The 21,862-nt window shown below is 41.8% G+C and overlaps 1 protein-coding gene across 2 annotated transcripts in view; it reads right to left on the reverse strand.

Moving 5' to 3' along the window:
• Positions 1-4,885: 4,885 nt before the first annotated feature.
• The window catches only part of LOC112111329 (ATP-binding cassette sub-family G member 1), a 77,426-nt gene continuing 60,449 nt past the window's right edge, over positions 4,886-21,862 (reverse strand). The window contains exons 5-15 of one of the 2 annotated variants that reach the window (XM_024206710.1): positions 21,805-21,855; positions 15,371-15,516; positions 14,124-14,247; positions 11,724-11,838; positions 10,943-11,091; positions 10,671-10,772; positions 9,028-9,196; positions 8,209-8,309; positions 7,505-7,663; positions 6,609-6,727; positions 4,886-5,162 (exon numbers count right to left, since the gene is read on the reverse strand). In XM_024206710.1, the coding sequence (XP_024062478.1) occupies positions 4,934-5,162; positions 6,609-6,727; positions 7,505-7,663; positions 8,209-8,309; positions 9,028-9,196; positions 10,671-10,772; positions 10,943-11,091; positions 11,724-11,838; positions 14,124-14,247; positions 15,371-15,516; positions 21,805-21,855 (1,464 nt within the window). In that variant the 3' untranslated portion in view covers positions 4,886-4,933. Of the gene's footprint in view, positions 5,163-6,608; positions 6,728-7,504; positions 7,664-8,208; positions 8,310-9,027; positions 9,197-10,670; positions 10,773-10,909; positions 11,092-11,723; positions 11,839-14,123; positions 14,248-15,370; positions 15,517-21,804; positions 21,856-21,862 lie in introns of both variants that reach the window. The other variant, XM_024206709.1, reaches the window with a different exon arrangement.

Raw genomic sequence — 21,862 nt, forward strand, 5'->3', positions numbered from 1 at the left:
CTGCACAGAGTTAAAACAAAGTTGTTATGGCTGAAGGTAATTACAACTCATGGACCTGTCCAAAGCACAGTAGTATACATACTAAAATCCACCTGAATGTAACACATTAAAATGATCCCTACTATATAAAAATATGATTTAGAACAGGATAGTCTGGATTCAATCCTGGAAGTTGCCAAGTATTCTGGGACCCAATCCAGCAAAGCCCTTTAGCACGTGCTTAACTCTAAGAAAACAAGATTGACCTCAATGGGACTTAACTACTAGCTCTATGTATTCACCTAACGGGGCCTATCTGGTGACATGGCAGTGACGGGGGTTATACAACATATAGATGACATGTCAGAACATCAGCCCCTGCCTACTTCTTAGTTCCAGCACGGCTTTTAAAATGTCTTCAGTATTATCATACTTTATGAATGGCACGTCACAATGTGTCAACTAGGAGAGCGCAACAGATGTACATACAGCTGAAAAAGCTGATAGGTCAAGGCTCCATAGCGCACATACAATCTTTGTTTTCCTGCTGCCAGCAGGTGTAGGGAACATTAAGTCAGGATTTGTCAATACACAAAGTCAATGTAAAATGCATTAGGGCTTAATGTCCCCATCGCTTGTGCCAAGGGGGTTAAGACACAGACACCATAAAACAGCAGGTCAGAGTGAAACAAAACAAGACTTCAAAATGAGTCCATGGAAGTGCTGGGTGTGCAGTGAAGGCAAGATCAAGCCCTATGTTTGCTGTGTTATCATAATAAGATTTAACATCTCATGCAAGGCTCCAGTGCAGCGCTAGGGTAAGGTCGCTGCCACTTTTAGCCAACCTATAAGCAGAATCAGAGACAAACAACACGATGTACAAATAATTCACTAATGGGATTTTAAGTAAAGGGTTGCAAAAGAAACAGAGCTCAACAATCGCTGTCAGGAAAAGACTATACTGATGTTAAAATTTAAAATAAAAGATATTCACATTTAATTGGCAAAATCAGTATAGACAGTGGCTAAAAGCAGCACAGAAATCATTTTCATTGTGGTCCCTAACTACTGGTGCAAATATTAGCGCTGGATCTTTGGGACTGGAACTCTAGGCTCTTGCTACATGCATTAAGAACCGGCTTCTGCTCTTGCTCCAGTGCACTGCCAATTCCATTGTTTACCACCCAGCTATTTGTGTTCATGCTAACTCCAAAAGCATGGGCTGAACAAAAGGCAGGTCTCAATTCAGGAAAGCATCCCTGCTCAGGAAAGCTCTTAAGTGTATGTTAAATCCCACTGAAGTCAATAGGACTGAAGCACGTGTTTAAATGCTTCCCTGAATAGGGATGGATTTAAGAACATGCCGAATCAGGGCCCCAGTTGCCAGACTGGGATACCAAATTCTGCAAATGGGAGGTGTCAAGTACTGACTAGCACAGCTTAACCCTTGTGAACAAATCCAATTATCTGAAAAAGTTGGGAATCACTAAACTAATAACAGGTTTCAGAGGTGCAGCCGTGTTAGTCTGTATCCGCAAAAAGAACAGGAGTACTTGTGGCACCTTAGAGACTAACTCAAATACATTCGTTAGTCTCTAAGGTGCCACAAGTACTCCTGTTCTTTTTACTAAACTAATAACACTTCCTGCATCAGGGCCTGATCCAACTGCCATTAAAGTCAATGGTAGTCACTGTTTCCATTGGTATCAATGGGCTTAAGATCAAACCCCACACATGAAGCCCTGTTATCTTGCAAAGCCTCAAAGGACTAACTTCAACCCACTGCGTTAGCTACTTTCATAGATCCTAGTGCTGGAAGTGTCCTCTTGATTTATCCACTACGAGTCCATTGTATTTATCTGGAATTTCAGGGGGGTGAGCAAATGACAATGTTGAGGAGAGGAGAGCTCAGTGAATTGAAAAAAAAGGAGGCACATGTTTGTTAAGCCACCTGGGGGTTGCATCCCCTTCACAAGGATTTTCAGTGGGGGCTGTGTTCACAAGTTTATGATGCCTGAACTCTCCTCTTGAGCCCTGTACGGTTCCCAAATACAAGGGCCTTAGGCCAGGAGAGAAGAGGGAAATAGAATTAACACAGTATGCGTAGCAAAATTATGCCATTAACAGTAGTATCTGTTTAACAGTGAGCACACAGAAAAAAATATACCTTCTGTGTGGTGGTCAGTTTCTCCCTTCCTTCCCACCCCCCAAGAGAACACTGTGCATTGTAATAAAGAGCTTAAAAGGTTATTTCCTATTTAGTCAGGGTCACTGGGGAATGAACCCATTACACAAAGGCCATGTCTACACTACAGGGACGATAATGGCATAGCTACAACACTGTAGCTGTGCTGGCGTAATCCTGTAATGTGGACACAGTCTATAGCAATTACGGGGGAGGGATAGCTCACTGGTTTGAGCATTGGTCTGCTAAACTCAGGGTTGTGAGTTCAATCCTTGAAGGGGCCATTTAGGGAACTGGGGTAAAAATCTGTTTGGGGATTGGTCCTGCTTTGAGCAGGGGGTTGGACTAGATGACCTCCTGAGGTCCCTTCTAACCCTGATATTCTATGATTCTATGAAGGAGTTTTCCCGTCGTTGTAGGAACACCACCTCCCTGAGTGATGGTAGCTACGTCGGCGGAAGCATACTTCCATCAGCCTAGTTGCAGCTACACTTGGGGTTAGGTTGGCATAGCTCTGGTGTGGATTTTTCTCGCCCCTGAGCAACACAGCTATATTGACCTAAACTATAAGTGTAGACCAGGCCTTTGATATAACAAATACACTTTTCACCATAGCCTTTGAGCCAGTGCGAAAAGGAGACATGTCAGTTTTCTGGGCAGTATGGCCCTGATCCAGCAAAGCTTTCAAACATGTGCTCCACTTTAAAAGACATGAGTAGTTCCAGAAGTCAAACGACAACTCACAAGTGTAAAGTTAAGTATGTACTTAAGTGCTTTGCTGGAATTGAGTTTATAAGAACCTCATTAGAATGGAATAGATCCATCTAACATGGAGTAGATGGGTCACCTTACACCATCACACCTTTTTCTAAATGAAAACATGGTGGTGATCAGTACAGTGTTCATTTCTGTAGTCACACAGACTGATGTAAGACTGTAGACCCACCCGCCAGTCTCCAACATAGAGTACTGTGATGGGGTGTCCTCCTACACAAGGCCTGAAGGGGTTAAGGTGGCCAGGTGGGCCAATTAACTGCCTAGGCTGCACTTGGAGGAGGAGCCAGGGAGCAGGGACTAATTAGACACCAGGCTCAGCAGGAAGGAACAGGAGGGCCTGCATAAAGCCCAGCAGCTGAGAGTAGCTAGGGGCTGCAGAGAGAGAGAGGATGCAGTCACTCTGAGGGTGAGAGCAGGCACGGCAGGAAGTAGCCCGGGGATACAGCAGTAAGTTTTAGGACTGTGCAGACCTTAACTGCTTGTTGTAGGTTCCCTGGGCTGGAACTCAGTATAGAGGGTGGGCCTGGGTTCCCCTACCAGCCACTGGGGAAGTGGCACCATTAAGGGGCAGTGAATGGGAAGACTGCCTGGGACAGTAGGTCCTGAGAGACTCTGATACCCCAGTAGGGGAAGACTACATTGACCTGGTCGGAGGGCCAAGCCATGAAGCAGGAGCAGTTTCCATCCTGAGACAGCGAAACACAGAGAGAGTGATAGAATGCAACAGCAGGAAGGGGAGTCGCTCTGGCAGAGCTAATCCCGAGATGTGGACAGACGGAGGCAGTGAGGAGAGCACCCCATGACAGTAACTCAGACACAAACGTTCACTGTCTCACAGACAGCATTTAACCAGCTATCCTGGTTTGCAGGGTTTCGTTAACTATATTCAAGCTTCAGCCAAAAGGAAGTATCGGAAGCATTTAATGTTTGAACTGATGCATATATGACCAAAAGTAAAATGATACAAACCATATCCACACAGATCTGGGCTAGATAAACAAAGAACCCAACAGACTGCTAAAATCTTCTAGATGTCATTACAAAAGAAAACAGCCTTGGAGTTCTTTGCTTTTGCATTTACAGGAGGTAGTTCATGTGGATAATGAACACAATTAGCATTTTAACTATCACAAATAAGGTGGGTTTAAAAGACACTGCAAAAACAGATTTTTTTAAAAAATAAAGCAATCATCTGTGGACAGCTTAAATATTCCTGACTATCTGTGCTCTATTTTTTTTACATAGGAATCACAGGTTTACAGTCTGACTCTGGTTTTGTCTTTTTTTCCTTAGTATTACAATTTCTGAGTCTGAGACCATCTCATCAAGTAAAGCCCCAGAATTCTAAATTTAGATAGTGTATCACTATGATTATTTTTTTTAAATATTATCCATCCCTATTAAAAAAAAAAAAAAAACGTCTTTTCTTGAGAATCAGTAAGCTTACAGACTTTGGGTTTGGATGGATAATTCTTGTGGAAGAGAGATCCAAAGTGATACATAAAAAAATTTCAAAGATGACACGCTGAATTTAAAATAAAGTGATAATGCTACTTTCTTTGCATCCCCCCACGCGGTACTTGACTGACTGTTGATCAATAATCACCAGCCACATAAATGTCATTGTACAACTCTGGCTATCAGGACAAACGTCGTCTTATCACAGAAATGGTTTTCATAAAGGAAAGTTCCTGAAACCAGTTTTTGTTGCAGTTACATTGTTTCACAGTTGAAACTCTACATTGTAAAATTCCCTTCTATTTTTTCTTCCTAATTAAAGCTAGAAGTGTAATGAAAATGTGACCCAATCCAACTGGACTGATTAGCTTAACACTACACATCCACTAACCCAATACAGTTCTCTATGGGCTGGATCATAACAGCGTCTGTAACTGGGCACTGGACACCAGCCTGCCACAATGAGACAATAACAAGTTCCCTCTACTACATGTCTAGGGTTCCTCCTATTGGATAGTTTTGTTTGTTTTTCCTTTACCTCTCTGCTTGGATTTTGTATCTGAGAACAAAATAGGCAATAAGACGCAGAGAGAAGAAGAAAATTCCAAGCACAATGAAGTCCAGGTAAAGTTTGGCATTTTCTACATCCAGTTCTCTCAGGATGGCCGCTGATTTTTGAAAGTGGCAAGTATCATCTTTGTCGCAGTGAAGATCTTCTCGATCCAACCCATAGATGGAGAGAATAACGCCCTCAAACCCGTACCTAGAAAGGAAAGGATGGATTACAAGGTAAAATTCTAACCAGGGCAAGAATTTCTCATTTTTTATGATGGACTCAAGAGGGAAAACACTCATAATTAGAGCTCAGATGGTAAACACTGAAGAGTTAAATACTATCCTCAGAGGCAGGAAGTTTTAGGCCACATTCTCGCCTCGGTTGCATTCAAGCAAATCACACTTCAGTGGGTTTTGCATGGGTGCAACAGGATAGAATTTTGCTTTTAATAGAACATTAAAAAAAACAATACAGTCAACTTTCCTTAAAGGAGAACATTATTAAAAAAAAATCAGAATAATCTCTGTTTATATTTAAAAAACATGCTAGTGACTTTATTAAAATTGACATGGTTAATATATATATTTTTAAAGAGAAAATATACTTAGTGCCTGGAGACAGTTGTATTGTATGATGAGGAAGAAACTGGAATGTCTCATCCTAATTGTCCTCTGCACGCTTCTCGTGGCACATCCTCAGCAGGAAACTTCCCCCAGCTCCCCTGTCTAACCTGGATCTGGTCTCACTTAGGACCTGATCCTGCAAGCAGATGATCTAGCATGGATCCCTCTGTGGGACTCTGATTTCAGTGGGACTTCACATGGGTTGGACAGGGGCCTTAGGAACAAAACCATTTCTCCTCCATCCTGACATTGGATGCTAGCTACCATCCCAGTCTACACTGGCTTCTGGCTTCTGAAAAGTCTCTGGATATGAGGAATGAACTCAGTCTGGTGTATTTGCAAACCAGGACAGAGTTTGACTTGGGTTGTCTTTATAGTTCTACAACCTGGAAATAAACTATTTTTCGAAACCACCTCAAACTGACTTTGCCATTATCTAGGACATATACAAAAGTTGTTTGAGTGGACATTTTCTAAGCCCCCTTAGCTCCCTCTGCAATGTCACCTTCCTGACCCTCTTCCTCTGGAGAAAACCCATTGGACACCTATAGAAGTATCATTATTGGCTAAGCTGGACAAACAGGCTTTATCCAAGAGGTCTGTCTGAACCATCAGTGAGATATGCCATGAGATACACAGTAAAATGCGAAATAGCCTCCGAAGTGAAGTGCTGGCAACCCCATTAAAGTCTTGCTATGGACACTTTGTCCTCACCTTTATATGTCAAAGCGACTGGTCCAAATTCTCTGTTGACTTACATGCTGTGCACCCTTTGAATTTAGTGGGACTGAACAAGGCATAAATCAGCACAGATATTGGCCCATTACATATAATCCATGCTAAGATTTTTCTTATTTCATGTTGGTATACATACTTTGTACAGTAAAATAATTTGGGATTGTTCTTTTACATACATTTCCTACTGGAAACATGGAAATACATCACATAAAATCCTAAAAGAATGTGCTGTAAATGTGGTAACCTTAGCATTAAAAGACAAAAAATTCCAGGTTAAGGTCCCACACGGTACCTGACATATGAGATGTAGGACATCCACTGGAGGTATGTGGGAATGGTATCAAAGCTGACAAAAAATCCTGAGAAAAGCAGGACTGGGATGGCTGTAACCGGACCCACGAATGTTGCCACCTGGAAAAAGGAGGAAACAAATGATGCCTTCTCAGACAGCCAAAGAAACATCCAGGGGTTCAGGGTTCTCCTTGCTTTTAATTTCTTCACTGCTGTTGGGGAAGGTGGTCTTTAATTCAGTAAACACTCTCTAAGGCACAAATCCTCTGTCCTGTGTCAAACTCAGATAAGCAGTTGAAGTTCACCCAGCCATGCTACAGAATGGCATTGCAGTGTCGCCCCCCTGCAACTACCCCTTCTTCAGGGCAGCAGTCATGTCAACAGCTGCTTCACTCCCTCTCTGTAGACGCTTTGGGTTATAGATCTGTTTAGTGGTGACTCTGCCTTGCCTCCTGCACATTTCTGTCTGTACTTGGATGCCACTAGTGAGAACAGCTGCAGGTCCCCAGCACCCTACCCCACTTTACACTACAGAATCACATCAGTTCTGCAATTTATAGGACATGATGCACTTGTGGGTGAGTGGGGTATAACATCCATTTGAAAGAGATGGGTGATCTGGCAACTCATTCAGTGCTGAGGTGCTTAAAGAGCTCATTCTTTCAAATGCTGTAACAACATCACTGCTTTCTCGCTATTATTTATTAATTCTTAAGCAGCTGTAAAGACACCAAGAATCGGCTAGAGAACCCCTTCTTTGCTGTTTCTTTGCAGGTGGTTCAGAGTGAGATGAGAAGTGCAAAGGAGGTCAGGGAACTTACAGCAGCAGCCGTGGCAAGAAGCCATTGGCAGGGGAAGCAAGGTTCTGGTGAGATCATAACACACAAATGCCAGTACCTGAAGCGATGTGGAGGCTGCACCTATCAGAAGACCCAATGACTGAGCCACCAGCGATGTCATTGTCCCCAGGGCCGCGAACAGGACAAATCGGAGAGCATCTGATGGCTGTGAAGTCATCCAATACACGATGCTGCAATATGCCACAGGAAACATAATCTGCAGAAAGATACATCTGCAGTTACTACATTATAGACTCAAGCCAAAAGCGATACAGAATGTTTCAGTGTTGCTGAAAGCAATATAAACACCTAGAAAGCATTATATCCTACTTAACCCATCTCTCTCATCCCTCAATGCTGTACTGAAAGTGATGATGCTCAGAGGGGAGTTAGCACATCCATCACATCCTATCAAATCTATCATGTCCTGCATGCTACCTTAGACTAAAAACACAGCTTCCACTTGCTACCAGCCCTTTGCAGCCACTAGGCACAAAAGCAAACAAAAAGCCCCTGTCTTTCTTTAGTTTATTTATTCAGGAAAGCTCAGGTTAGACACAGGATCTTGATTTCAATAAGGTCCTGCCATTTATTCCCAATGGGTGTTTGGTTTAAGTCAGGAAGCTCATACACTAACACACAGGCAGTTTTCCACCACTCTGGTATTTAAATGAGATTAAAACACTGATGAAATGCTGATATCTACTTCATTTGCAAGTGGATACAATAAAAATGCTCTGTGGTTTATTCAAAAGTATATACCTGAAAAGGGACATCAGCCATGGTTTTAGCTAGATAGTAGGCCTTCAGACTGTACCAGTAGTTCAGATGCTCTCTGAGAAATACACCCATCTCAAGAGGAACTAGATAGAATAAAAATTAATAAGCTGGTTACTCACACTGTTAGAGTGTGACATGCTTGTGCATAATAATATCCTACCCATTTGTAATTCTGAGAAGCTGCAATACTACAGTGTGTCTGGAACTCCACAACAATTGTCAGACCAGCAACACACTGAATCATGTCCCTTGAGGCACAAGAGGTCAGCCTGGAGAGCAGCTCATTGTGCACATATCTGCCAGGCTGCTCAGATGACATGGCTCTCCCTTAGAGACGCTTTGTAAACAAAAACTATGTGGTTAAAAGTTGAAAGCCACAAGTCTTCTTTCCTGTCATGGAGGGAATCTAAGATGACAGCCTACAATGTAAAACCTTGCAGGCTCTTCAAGTCCCTCACATGATTATGGTGACAGCCCTATCGTTAAAGAGTCACAAGTTAAAAAGCTTGGCGGTGTCACCCTAGTCCCTATCCATATACATTGTATACATACAACACAGGGTCACATGACTGGCATCTTCGGACCATGGCAAATTCCAGATCAGAGCTGGAAATTTTTCTCTATCCAGTGCAATTAGTCCTTGAGTCAAATGAGTGCAAAATGTACTCACTTTTATTAAAAATTAAGCCAAAATTCATACGTGGTTTCACATGAAATAGGTATACTCCAGCACTGCTTACTTCATTCCAGCTAAAATAACTTATTTACAAAAAATATAGTAACAACATGGTCAGTACTCACACGTAAGGACAGTTGGCATAAGAGCAGCAAACATAAGGAACAACATGGAAAAAAAGAGGAAGCCAGAGTTGCTTAAGACTTTCTTAGCTTCATTTCCAATCCCTAAATATAGCAAGCCTATAAGAAGTCCAATTCCAATGTGTGATGTGATCCGCAAATGTGTCAGGACCTAGGAGCAAGGAAAAGTAGTATCTCTGATCAGCATGTTTGGATCTAACAGCTACCACACTGTATGTAAAATCAACTAACAGCCTGCAAAAATCTTAACTATATCCTAAAATGAACTATTTAGAAATGGTCATTTCCCACTAGCTAACTGGGCTCCAGATAGACAAAGCTCCATTAATGGAATTTCTAGATGTACCCCGGCCAATCAGATACAAGGACCACTGGAAAACAGAATTTTGCTCTCCAGGCAAAGGCTGTAACGGAGGATGTCCCAGAATAGTGTCTGACAATCTCTGTGTAGCCACTGGCACACTTCCTCAAGAGAAGCAGACTTTTTCTCTACCTAAAAAGTAGCTGAAACACAATAGAAAGGGCTTTGAAAGAGTCAAACAAGATATTTTGAGTTTATATTGACAAAACCAAATTAATCTGACATTGATTAGCTCTTGGTATTCTCTCAGTAATTCAGTATCACTACAATAGATATGGCACCAGGTACAGAGGCCAGAAGAAAATCTAGAATAGTTACATCTTTGTGATTAAGCAAAAAGAAATTTCCTTAAGTAATAGCTATTAACTGCCCAATTTGAGCATCCCACCGGGAAGAGATGAGGAAACTATTATACAATGAGAGGGTGGTCTTTTGAAGACATCTGTGGGGTAGCCTCTGTAGATAACTAGCAAAGAAAATTAGGAGTTAAGTGGATAATGCCTAGACAGGTAATCTGGAAAATCTGAAGCCGGATATGTCTTTTTGGATGAATAATAATTCCTTGACATTAAGATTAATTATAGTGTCTTAACTAAACATTTTAATTTACCTTAATTAACTATTGGGAGCTTTGACCAATGGGGGCAACGGTCCCATGCTGGCACATGTGGAAATGCAGGCTGCAGCATTTCAAAGGGTGGTGAAGCTCCTAATCCAGCGTAGCCGTTCAGAGCCACAAAAGGAACTCTAGCTGAGTGACCTGAGAATTCCTCCGAAGATTCCTGCTGCCGTGCAGCCTCCATACACCCAAACACAGACACAACGCGCACTGCGACTTCACCTCACTAACTGGCCAGTTATATTTGAAAAGGACAAATTTATCCCAACCCTCCCCTTATGACACTGTAATTAATAACAGCCTGATTCTCCACTGCCTTGCAGTTTGCAGAATCATTTACACTGGTGCAACTTTGCATTCCCTTTGCACTGGTGTAATGACTGCACAAAGTCTAGAGTAGCAGAGAATCAGGCCCTGGATGGGATTTTTTTCAGATATTTCTCCTATCTGAATACCAGTCAAAAATGTATGATTCTCCACTCTCGTACTATAATTACTGAGACTCAGAACACAACCTCCGTGTTTTAAAGTTCTGTGCCAATCTGCACACACATAAGGTGGATGCTGAAGTTAAACCCAGGACACCACCTCACAAACACACAAAAAGTGCCCTGGGCTACAAAAGTATGTTAAAAGCAGCCTTACCGAATCCCTCATGATGGTGAGAAAAGTTCTTTTAAAGAGGATGCAGAACTGGGTGAGGCAGCTGGCTGAGAAGCTGTGACAGCCTTCTGTGGATGAAGAGTCCTGAGGTGACAGACAACACAACAAACTAAGCTCCTTGCAGAATCTTATTTACTGTTCACTAACAAGCCCCAGCTCCATGCAGCAGAACATGCACAGCTCTCCGCTACTTACTTAATATTTCGATTATTTCTCTCAACCTCCCTCCCCTTCAGTGCTTTGCATGGATTTACCTCGTCAGAGGGTCGATGCCATAAGAAGGGGTTCAGTTCATTCTCGCCACCAGCATCTCTCTTGTAGTCTGTGTCGCACATCCCTTCCCGTGCTGCTCTGACCAGCCGACTGTTCTGGTCCCCGTATTCACCAGATGCAACCTCCATCACTACATAGAGCATTTAGAGGAGATTTACTCATTCTACACCATACATTAGTCACAGGCTTGGCTATTGGGGCCTAATCCTGCAACACTGAAGTCAATGACAACTTTTACCACTGATTTCAATGGGAGCAGAAGCAGGCCTTAAATGCACAATATTTGTATGTAAAAAGCCTACATTTTTCTGCTGCTAATACTTGTTAAATACAACATTTTAAAGAAAATATAATCAATGTCTGGCTGCCTTAGTACTCATTATATGGATTGCAGACCTGTTTATTCTGGTCCCTACTGCTACTGTGAAACACTTAGCTATGACTATAGAATGATATAGTATTGTTTTCACAAGGTCTGTGGTGTTTCATTAGAAAACCATGGAAGTTTATAGGTGTGACACACATTCTGCCTTTCATTTCCTACTATTCCATAGTTTGCACTTCAATCAGAAAAAGTCACTTATTAGTCCCACCACTAGATGGCATTAAAATGATTTACAAAAAACAGGGGACTCATTCCACACTGACACAGTAAAAATATAGAAACAAAAACCAATAAAAGCCTCACTATTTCTATTTCACCCAGAAGAGCTAATCAAAAGGAAAATAAGCAAACTGGAAAAGTTATTCAATTTTCCTTACCAAAATCTGCTGGATTGTGGTAGGTTGGACAGTTTAAACCCAAATCTCTCAAATAAGGGACAAGGTTTAACACTTTCCCACGGTAAATACATTGTCCTTGACTTAAAACATAGAGCTGAAAAATAAAAGATAGAGAAAGTGAGAAAACATCAGAACCTTTGAATGTGTCTGTGACGTTGCACTCTATATGATTTTATGAAAATATGCTCATGAGTTTAAATGTAATGTAACTGGAATATGCTTCACGCAAAAGGTCTCTTGTAAGGTATCATTACAAAGCTTATGATCTACTGAGTGTGGTCATCCTATTTGTATAAATGTACCACTCTTGTATCTGAAACTAGAAATATGAAATATAATTCTGAGGGCCTATTGTAATTATGCAAAGTGTGGGCCATTAATGGTGGTTTGGAATCTTGATGACTTCCATTAACCAGGACAACTGTCTGCAGATGGCTCTGTTTTACTTGTAAGTCTCCCTGTATACGTGTGTGCTCGCAAGTGGATAATGAAGTTTTACAGTGACATGTGATCATGTCACCTGAACTGGAATCCATCTTTAACCTGGTGCTTTTCCATTGAGAAGAAGGGGGTGGGAACCCAGAGAGGGACAAAGATTCCCGCCTTATGCATGGAACAGAACAAAACGGGGAGCCATCATGAGGAATCCCCTAGCTACCACCTGAGCTGGAACAAGGACTGTACCAGGGAAGGGATTGTGCCCAGACTAGGAAGGCGTCCAGTCTGTGAAAGAGACTTATTGAAACATCTCTCAGGGTGAGATTTTATCAGTACTCAGTTGTATTACTGTATTAGGCTAGATTTGCGTGTTTTATTTTATTTCACTTGGTCATTCACTTTGTTCTGTCTGTTACTACTTGGAACCACTTAGATCCTACTTTCTGTATTTAATAAAATCACTTTTTACTTATTAACTAACCCAGAGTATGTATTAATACCTGGGGGGGGGTCAAACAGATGTGCGTATCTCTCTATCAGTGTTATAGAGGGCGAACAACTTATGAGTTTACCCCGTATAAGCTTTATACAGGGTAAAACAGATTTATTTGGGGTTTAGACACCATTGGGAGTTGGGCATCTGAGCGTTAAAGACAGGAACACTTCTGTAAGTTGTTTTCAGTTAAGTCTGCAGCTTTGGGGCACATGGTTGAGACCCTGGGTCTGTGTTGGAGCAGACTGGCATGTCTGGCTCAAAGACAGGGTGCTGGAGTCCTAAGCTGCCAGGGCAGGAAAGCAGGGGCAAAAGTAGTCTTGGCACATCAGTTGGCAGTTCCCAAGGGGGTTTCTGTGATCCAACCCGTCACAGTGTCTACCTGCTTTCTCATAGCAACTGGAGTAGTCAGTTAGTAGCTGTTTGATTTGGAAGAAAATAGCAACAGATTGAAAAGATTTGTCAACACTGAACGTGGAACTACAATTAATGGAAAATCTGCAGAATATTAGAGATGTTCAAGATATGAACTCTGCAAAACAACCCCTTCAGGGCTTGTAGTGTACTAATATAGAAACATCATAATTCATCCCTTAGACACAGGTTGGAAAGCAGGCTGGAAATGGCATTACTGTGCCATCTTATTTCCATAAATTATTCGTGTTTTTGGTATGAAGATGGGGCTGGCGAATTCAGGGGGCAATGGGGGAACAGGAGGAGAAGAAGGAAGAACAGTAAGAAATAGCTTGATTAGTCTTGCTTTTAGCCTCTCTATTGACTTCATTTAAACTCACTGAAAGAGTGGCAATCTTCAAGAGCTTGTTCACCTACTGTAGAGTGGGTTTTCTCTAAGCTCTCACAACTCTCACTTAAATGGCATAAGAAAATTAAAGTAAATTTAAATCTAATCTAAACAGGAACAGACCATATCCTGCCATCAGTGTGAACAAAGATTTCTGACAACCTTCATTTTTCTGTTTTATTCTTTCACATGAATACAAAAAAGCAATCTGTTCTCAGTTATTCAGGGTCAAACCAGAGTAATTCCATCAAAAATGAATGGAATTTTCTGAATTTACACCAGAGTAGCCAGGATGAGAATTTGGCCCAGCAACATTACAGACCTTAAGAGTAACGCACTCATACTAATTCTTATTTACTATAACACACAAAACATTGGCAGGAAAGGACCCAAAATTCAGGAGTGTGATAATCATGACTTCTAAAATTTACCAGCCAGATTCTTTAAAATCAAATAAATAAATAATATAATATAAAAACAGGAACATGAAGGGAAAAAGTGAAAATCATATTTTGTTCAAACCTACAACTCTAGTGATACTGATTTGGGACATGATCTGTGATTTTGCATTATCTCCAGCCTGCACCAATTATACATACAACATATTTAAACAAATATGCAAACCAGAAGAATTTCTGAAAGGTACCTGATCAAATAACTCAAACAGTTTGGCACTTGGTTGATGAATAGTGCAGATGATGGACCTGCCACCCTGGGCTAACGCCTTCATGAGAGAGACAACCTGAAAGCAAGATGCACTGTCCAAGCCACTGAAAAAAAAGGCACAAAGGTGTTTATTAGATGTGGTTCCATATGCAACTGTTCAAAATAATACATGTGCTATGATGTTTCTGTCTCTCATTATTATCTTTTTATAAAATACATCTTTATCATCTAACACTACACCAGACAGTATCTCTGGGTTCTTATCTCTCTCTTCCCTTGGCCTTTTCCTTTATCAAGCATGCATCATACTTAATTAAAATGGGAGTTCTTCACAGGGTTACCGTATGCAATTTTCAAATTCTAGGATTGTGGGTTCTGATTAATGCATGGGTTCTAACAAACTAAGGGCCAAATTCTACTCTCAGATACACATCTATGGCCCAACTAACTTCAGGGCTGTCATGAGTGTCTTCCTGAGGCAGAATTTGCTCCTAAATGTATTAAATTAAAAATGCAATTATCAAAAATGTTTAAGCTAATTGGCCATCTTCACTTCAAGGGAAACTACACATTATAATCTGAAGAATTTTTTCTGCTTCTCTTCTGGGTCATCCCTCTAGGATTTCTCTCAATCGCCCTCTTCCATATTGTTTCCCTAACAACCACCTTTAATAGCCCCATGTCATGTCAGGTTACAACAGTAACCCAGTGCACTAATGGGTGACCCTACTGAAACGATTTCTTGGGGTTTGCATTGCTCTATGGTTTTACACAGGTGTAACTCAGTTGCTTTCTATAATATTATCCCAGAGTAACCTGGAGTAACACAGTGGCAAATCAGGCCCTTTAAAATCAATATTCAAAAATTACAGGTTTTACAGATGCTGATGCAAATATTTTAAATAAAACATACCAGAAGCATTTCCTAGCAATGAAAGGTGAGTGTAGCAAACATGAAGCTACATAACTTCATGCAGTATATAATCTGGTATCTACGTTTCAAAGGAAAGTCTTAATTTTCTTCTGTTTCAGCTATTCTAAGACGCTAACAAGGGCTAGTATGTTCTGTGATAGTTCTCTAGCACATGCAGGGTGGGGGCCGGAATCACAAAAGTAGGTAGGCATCTAAGTCCCATTTAAATCAATGGGAGTTAGGTGCCTAAATACCTCTATGAATCCCACCCACAGTAGCAGTAGTCTACTTTCTAACATTTGGCCTTGATTTACCTGGTAGGTTCATCAAAAAACATAACTGGCGGGTTGTTCACCAGCTCCAAAGCAATGGCAAGACGCTTCCTCTGGCCCCCAGAAAGACTTCCAGTTCTTGTATTGGCACATGTCAGCAAACCCAGCGCTGTCAAGATCTCCTTTACCTGGGGACAGGATCAAAGCAACAACATGGGTCATTTAGATTGTTACCACACAAAAAACCCCAGAACATCTCTTACCATTATCACAGGTTTTTCTATAAAGGATGAAAACAAACCAGTTGAACCTATGTTACCATTTATCTCGTCTCAGTATAATGTCAGAACAGTTGGATTTTCATGTCTACTAGATTAGTAGGGCTCCAGAAAACATCATTTCTCATTATGACCCAAAGTTTGGTCACCTTTCTCACATGACTAGTCCCATTAACTTCAGTGGGATTTCTTCCTTGTATAAAGTGAACAGGAATTGGTCCTCCAATGGCAATATTTTTTTTATTTGCAATCAGGACTTGGGTTTGTCCTCAGAGCCAGATGTCATAAGAGCTTTATGATTTATGAACAGATAACATACAGCAAAACAAACACGACTTTTTGTAGATTTTCTAGATTTCTATTTACAAGGGAATCGTAGAATTAAACAGTAGAACTCAGTAATTTCTAGAGGGTATTAACTTATTTTCATCTAATATCTCTGTTCCTCAAGGCCTACATTTTTAAAAGTGGCCACTGATTTTGGGTGCCTCCATTTTTCTTGGGGACCAGTTTGGAACACCTAAAGCTTGATCGTCACAGGCAGCATGAGGAGGGTCTCATATGGGTCCTCAGGACTTGACACAAATCACGGACTGATGTAGGACAATGTGCCCCAGTGTCTTGGGGGGCAAGAGAAGAAAAGTACTGGCTGCCATAATTTTTTTCTTTCAGCAACTGTGGGCTTGATCCTGTAGCCTTGACTCATGTGAGTATCTCATTGATTTCAATGGGACTACTATATAAACAAGGCCAATACTTCTCAAATTATAATTTATAGTCCCCAAAAGGAGGACAGTTACTAGGCACTGACATTGACACCACACTGGAGTGTAGGAAGGGAAGTTTGCTGCTTTGCTCATGCTAAAATTGGCTTGGCTGGAGATAATGTACTTTGCAGAAATCTAATATGGTGACAAGTACATAAGGGCCTGATTCTGAAAGGTGCTGAACCCTGCAACTGCCACTGTGTTGATTCCCATTGCCTTCAGTGGGAGCTGCAGGTGCTCATCTTTCTGGATTAGGTTCCATGAAAACAATGAAACACTTAAAAAAATTAATACAAAATTCTATAGAAAAATAATATTGTTGAAGATAAACCCTTAGATCATGGGTTCTCAACAAGTCAACAAAGGGGTGGTGGGGGGGGTCTCAACTTGATTCTGTTTTCACATAGTGTTACAGTATAGAAAAGGTTGAGAACCACTGTTCTAGATCCGAGAATCAAAGAGAGGGGATAGGAGGAAAGGTTACATCTATCATTTCCCACTTCTCCCAGTCACTATTTTAAACAAGCAACAATATTCAGGCTACATCAAATTCTTCAAAAAAATAAATACATTGATGATAGAAGCTATTTATTATTATTATTAAATATTTACATGGCAGAATGGTTATTAATAATGTGTTACTTATATTGCAATAGAGCCCGGGGGCCCCACTCATGATCTGACCCCCACCATGCTACATGTGGTACAAATATGCAAGTTACAGTCCCTTCCTTGAGGAGTTTGCGTGTAAATTACACTGGGAATCTGAACAAGTGAATTGGCTTGTCTGGGCTGAATGTTTGCTATACATTTCTCATCTCACATTCCCTGAGGTGTGAGCCAGTTAACAAGTTTTTTTGCACGAATACAAGAAACAGTTATCGCTGCTGAGACGTAGGTGTTTTTTAAACAAAACATTTTTCATTTGAAATCTGGGGCGCATCCTGTTTGGCTAATAAAGGAATCCTACTTGAGTGAATCAAAGCATCCAGCAAAAAAGTATTCCTATGGATTTCTCTCTCTGAAGAACCCCTCATGATTTATGCAGATTCTCTGGGACACTTACTCAGAGGATGTACAGAACACTTCAGAAAGGAACATATACCAGTATCTGAGAGAGCCTCGTGCCCTATTATGTTTCTAAGGATTTCACATAGCTTTTGTCATCCCTATTGTGTGCACAATTAGGTCAGAAACAAAGGCAAAGGAAATGTATTACAATCTCTGAATGCTCCAGGAAGGGTGTAAAGTGACCACCACACAGGTCAGAAAGGGTTTCCCAGTCTCTCATCTATTAGCAGTACAGCCACAGCTAATGCTGCAGGAAGGGGCAGAGTGGGAGGAAACCTCTGAGATTCTCAAGCAGAGTTCCTCTTAAGTCATTGAGTCAATAGGCCACGGAGCATCCACAAACCCTGGCAGATACCCCAGGGATCTGTCTGAAATCTGGCGGGCCATCCCTGAGAGGCCCTGTGCACCTGACCTCACCCCATGAACCCAGGTAGTGTGGTTCAGAGCAATCTACCATGGACTCCTTGTTGTCACAGCTGCCCTGATACACCATAGAAAAAAGGAATATAGCTCCAGGCTGCACTCCCTCTCCAGCTATACCACCAGTCAATATGGGGCCATCCACTTCCCATCCTCACTCACTTAGCCCTGACCCCCTTTCCCTGTATGGATTTCTGTAACAGAAAGCAACCTCAGTGGGCCCTGGTAAGGTAGATTGTGCCCCGCTGGTGGCTGATCCCCCACCTCCTTTGCCATTTCCATGCAGATGAGGTGAGATGTCTAAATGATGCCTGGATCTGGGGAGCACAAGATGGCCCCTCAGCATTTATACTAGGTTAACGGAAATTAAAATCTGGCACTTCTTCCAGTAAAGAAAAAGTGACAGTACTCACAAAAATCACAGACACCCCAAATCTTGAACCCCCACGGAAAGAAAATGCAGCAAAAATTTTGAGGAGTCCACACTACAAGTGGTGACATTTTCATTTAAACATACTTCAAAGATGCAGATGCAGTGGACCACTAACTCATAACTTTTTATTAATTATTATTATTATTCTAAACGTGCATAGCCATTAAAACACAAGGGTCGTCCTTTTGACTTTACTCAGCTTTTCTAAGTCCTAACTCAGACCAAACCCCCATTGGCTATAATGAGAAAGGCCTTAGTAAAAAGTGAGTCAGGACCTCAGGACTGACCCCAGACCGTTTACATACACTAAAGCTACTTCACATAGCTCTAGCACGGCAAACGGGCCGTAAAGTTTACACTCACTTTAAGACCCCTTTATGTTGCCAGAATGACATAAAACAGCCTCAGCGTCACTGAGAATCAAGACCTTTAGTTTTCTGATTCTATGTAGCAGCAGGTTGCTGGTGCCTCTTCTCCACTGGTATTTTCTCAGGGAATTTTATACAATATGCTAACTAGATCCAGCTGTGTAAAACATGCCCCGCTCACCATACGAGAGCCAGACCATACTGGCTAAGGATGCCTGCGACCTGCCTTAGCAGCTATTCTTTACTGTAAAAGATAATGGGCCAGATCCTCAATTGGTGTAAAGTCAACATAACTCCATGAAAGTCAATGATTTTCACCAGCTGTTCGTTCTAACTCATTTAACAAATTTAAGGCTTTAGTTATTTATGTTTACGTAGAGCAATCTGTTTGAGATAGAGTTGTGTTGTAGAGATGCTCCCCGAATTATGCAAACATTCCGTTCTGGAATGCCTTGCGTAAGTCGAATTTTGCGTAAGTCGGGAATGTATACCCAACAATGGCGCAAAAAAAAAAAAAAAAAAAGCTTACGGAACTTATGGAACTTTTTCTGTAAGTCCGGATTTGCGTAAGTCAGGTTTGCATAACCCGGGAAGCGTCTGTATTTAAGCAGTACTAGTAGTAAGTTAGGGTTGGGTCATGGGTGGCCTGTGGGCAAGGAATGAGCTGCTGGTATCAGGGCCGAAGGTCAGAGGGCAAGGGCAGGTCAAAACCGCAAAGTCAGAGTCCATTACCAACTTGGGAGCGTGAGGCGAGAATTGGGTCAGGCTGGGCCAGGGTCTTTCACAGAGTCTGCAATGGTCTTAAGCCAGAGACAATAAAACAAGGCTGGGCTCAGAAGCTGAGCCTAGGTCGAGAGCAGGGAATCAAGGCGAGTTGCAGTGAGGGGGATCTAAGGCAGAAGCACACCAGAGGTCTGCATTGCTCAGACGACTCCCAGAAGTGGTTTCCTGGTTTATATGGGGAGTGCCAGCCAATCAAGGAAAGCTGTCACTCATGCCTTTTAGAATGGGATTTCCTGCAGTGCTTAGCCTCTCAGTTCCCCTTAGCAGCAACTCTACGTGGGCCCCGGGTGCTGATGAGGAAGCAGCACCTGCTAGAGACCATAGTTCGAGGCCTAAGGGTTCTTACAAGTAGCAATAATAAAACAGGCCAGTTCCTGCAGTCTTTACTCAGAAACAATTCTCATCGACTTCAACAAGAGTTTTGCTTGAGTAAGCGTAACACCAACAGACCCCAGTCGTCGGCGGGTGGGATCAAACCTGGGTTCTCTGAAGCTTAGTGCATGAGCCTCTACTTCATGAGCTAAAAGCCACATGGCCCTTAGCTAAGGCTGTAGCAGACTCATTAATCTCTAAGTGGTCTCAGTGCCACTAGAGGGGACAGAGCACCACACCCAGGAGGTGTGTGGGTTACATACTTTACTTAGCTGAGGACGCACATCCTGAGCTTTAGAGACTTCCCAGCTGATATCCCGGACGAGCCCCCACGTATAACACCAACAGACCCTGGTCATTGGCAGACAGGATCGAACCTGGGACCTCTGGAGCTAAATGTATAAGCCTCTACTGCATGAGCTAAAAGCCACATAGCCTTAGTTAAGGGCTGTAGCAGACTCACTAATCTCTAAGTAGTCTGGGGACAGAGCACCACACCCAGGAGGTGTGTGGGTTACATAAGCACTGCAGGATTTATCCCATGATGTCACTTATACAACCCTGAATTATTAAAATAATAATAGTTTAGACTTCTATAGTTCCTCTTGAATGAAGACCTCGGAGCCTTTTACAAGGAGGGAAGTATTACCATCCTCATCTTAAAGCTGGGATAACTGAGTCACAGACTTGTTCAAAGTAATAGAGCAAGTCAGTAACAGAGCCAGGAATAGAACCCAGTTCTCTTGACATGTAGTCACTGCTTTAACTACAGGAACACATTGTTATACAAGTCCCATTAGCCCCAGCATTGCCCACAATCACACTAAAGGCTTCCTATATTAAGACACATAGAGACGTGTCTTTTGCTTGTTAGTGTCATTTTATGCTGGACAAAAACATAGCTTTAAGCATGCAAAAATTACCCCACCTAACAAAAAAATCTTATTTTAGCAAAAAAACCCTGACCTAATATTTTGCTTCTTGTGAATCTCTCAACAACCTGAACTGTTTCTGCTTTCACCAGGGCTGTGATTTCTTTATTTTTAGCTTCAGTTGTCATCCTCCCCTCCCCAATCACTTTCTGTTTTAAAACATCTACACACAATGAATAGGTCTTTTACCACATTCATGGGAATGCTCCTGTAACCCCACCCACACAGCGATGAGCACCTGAGCTGCAAGTCTGCCTAGGAACACTGGCACGCAGGCCCACATTTTCAAAGGCCCTGGCTTGCCAGACAAAAAGGCTGCATTTTCCAATTCTGTTACTTCAACTGAGTTAGCCTAACAAGAAGTCCCATTAAGATGCAGGCTAACATGTTGGAAGCCATATCGGCTGGCTGTATTTTAAGCTTAGTCTCCCCACTAGACCACGCAGCGGCAAGCTAACACAGTTTGAGATGTGTTAGCCTGCACCTTCATGGAGCTTTTTAATTGTGTTAACTCAACTGAACTAACATGATTGAAAAACATACCCTTTCTGCCTGGCAAGATGTACCCAAAGACTCTGCCCTTATGTGTCCAGTACCTGACTTATGCTTGCAAATTTCTGCAGCAGTTGTAAGAGCTATTGACTATGTTTGTGTATTCCTAGGTGCGCGCACACAGCAACGGAATCGTACTCGTAGCCAGGCACTGGGGATTAATATGGGCATGTGCAAGGGTGTGTGTGCCCTGAGGCATGCAGGTCCAAACATTTGAGTCACAAAGTGCAACTAAAAAGGTCCCACAAAAACTGCAATATATTTGAATAAATCTTTCATGTTTACCTAATCAAACTTACTGTCATTTGTAGGGTTTTACTATCCCTCCCACAGAATAACAGCTGTCAACTTTGTTATGTTATAATTTACCCCATTCTTGCACATGAATTGCAATTCAATTTTAGATACAAACTCAAGCTATATAAATTTCACTCTGACATCTTCACTATGCAGCATTTATACCCAAAGGAATACCTCAGTTTGAAGAGCAATATACATACCATCTCCTTTCTGCCTTCATCCTTCTCTTGAAGTTTCAGATGAGCAGACACCTATTAT

Source organism: Terrapene carolina, unplaced genomic scaffold, assembly GCF_002925995.2.
Source record: "Terrapene carolina triunguis isolate 2854851 unplaced genomic scaffold, T_m_triunguis-2.0 Scaffold31, whole genome shotgun sequence".
Lineage (NCBI taxonomy): Eukaryota > Metazoa > Chordata > Testudines > Emydidae > Terrapene > Terrapene triunguis.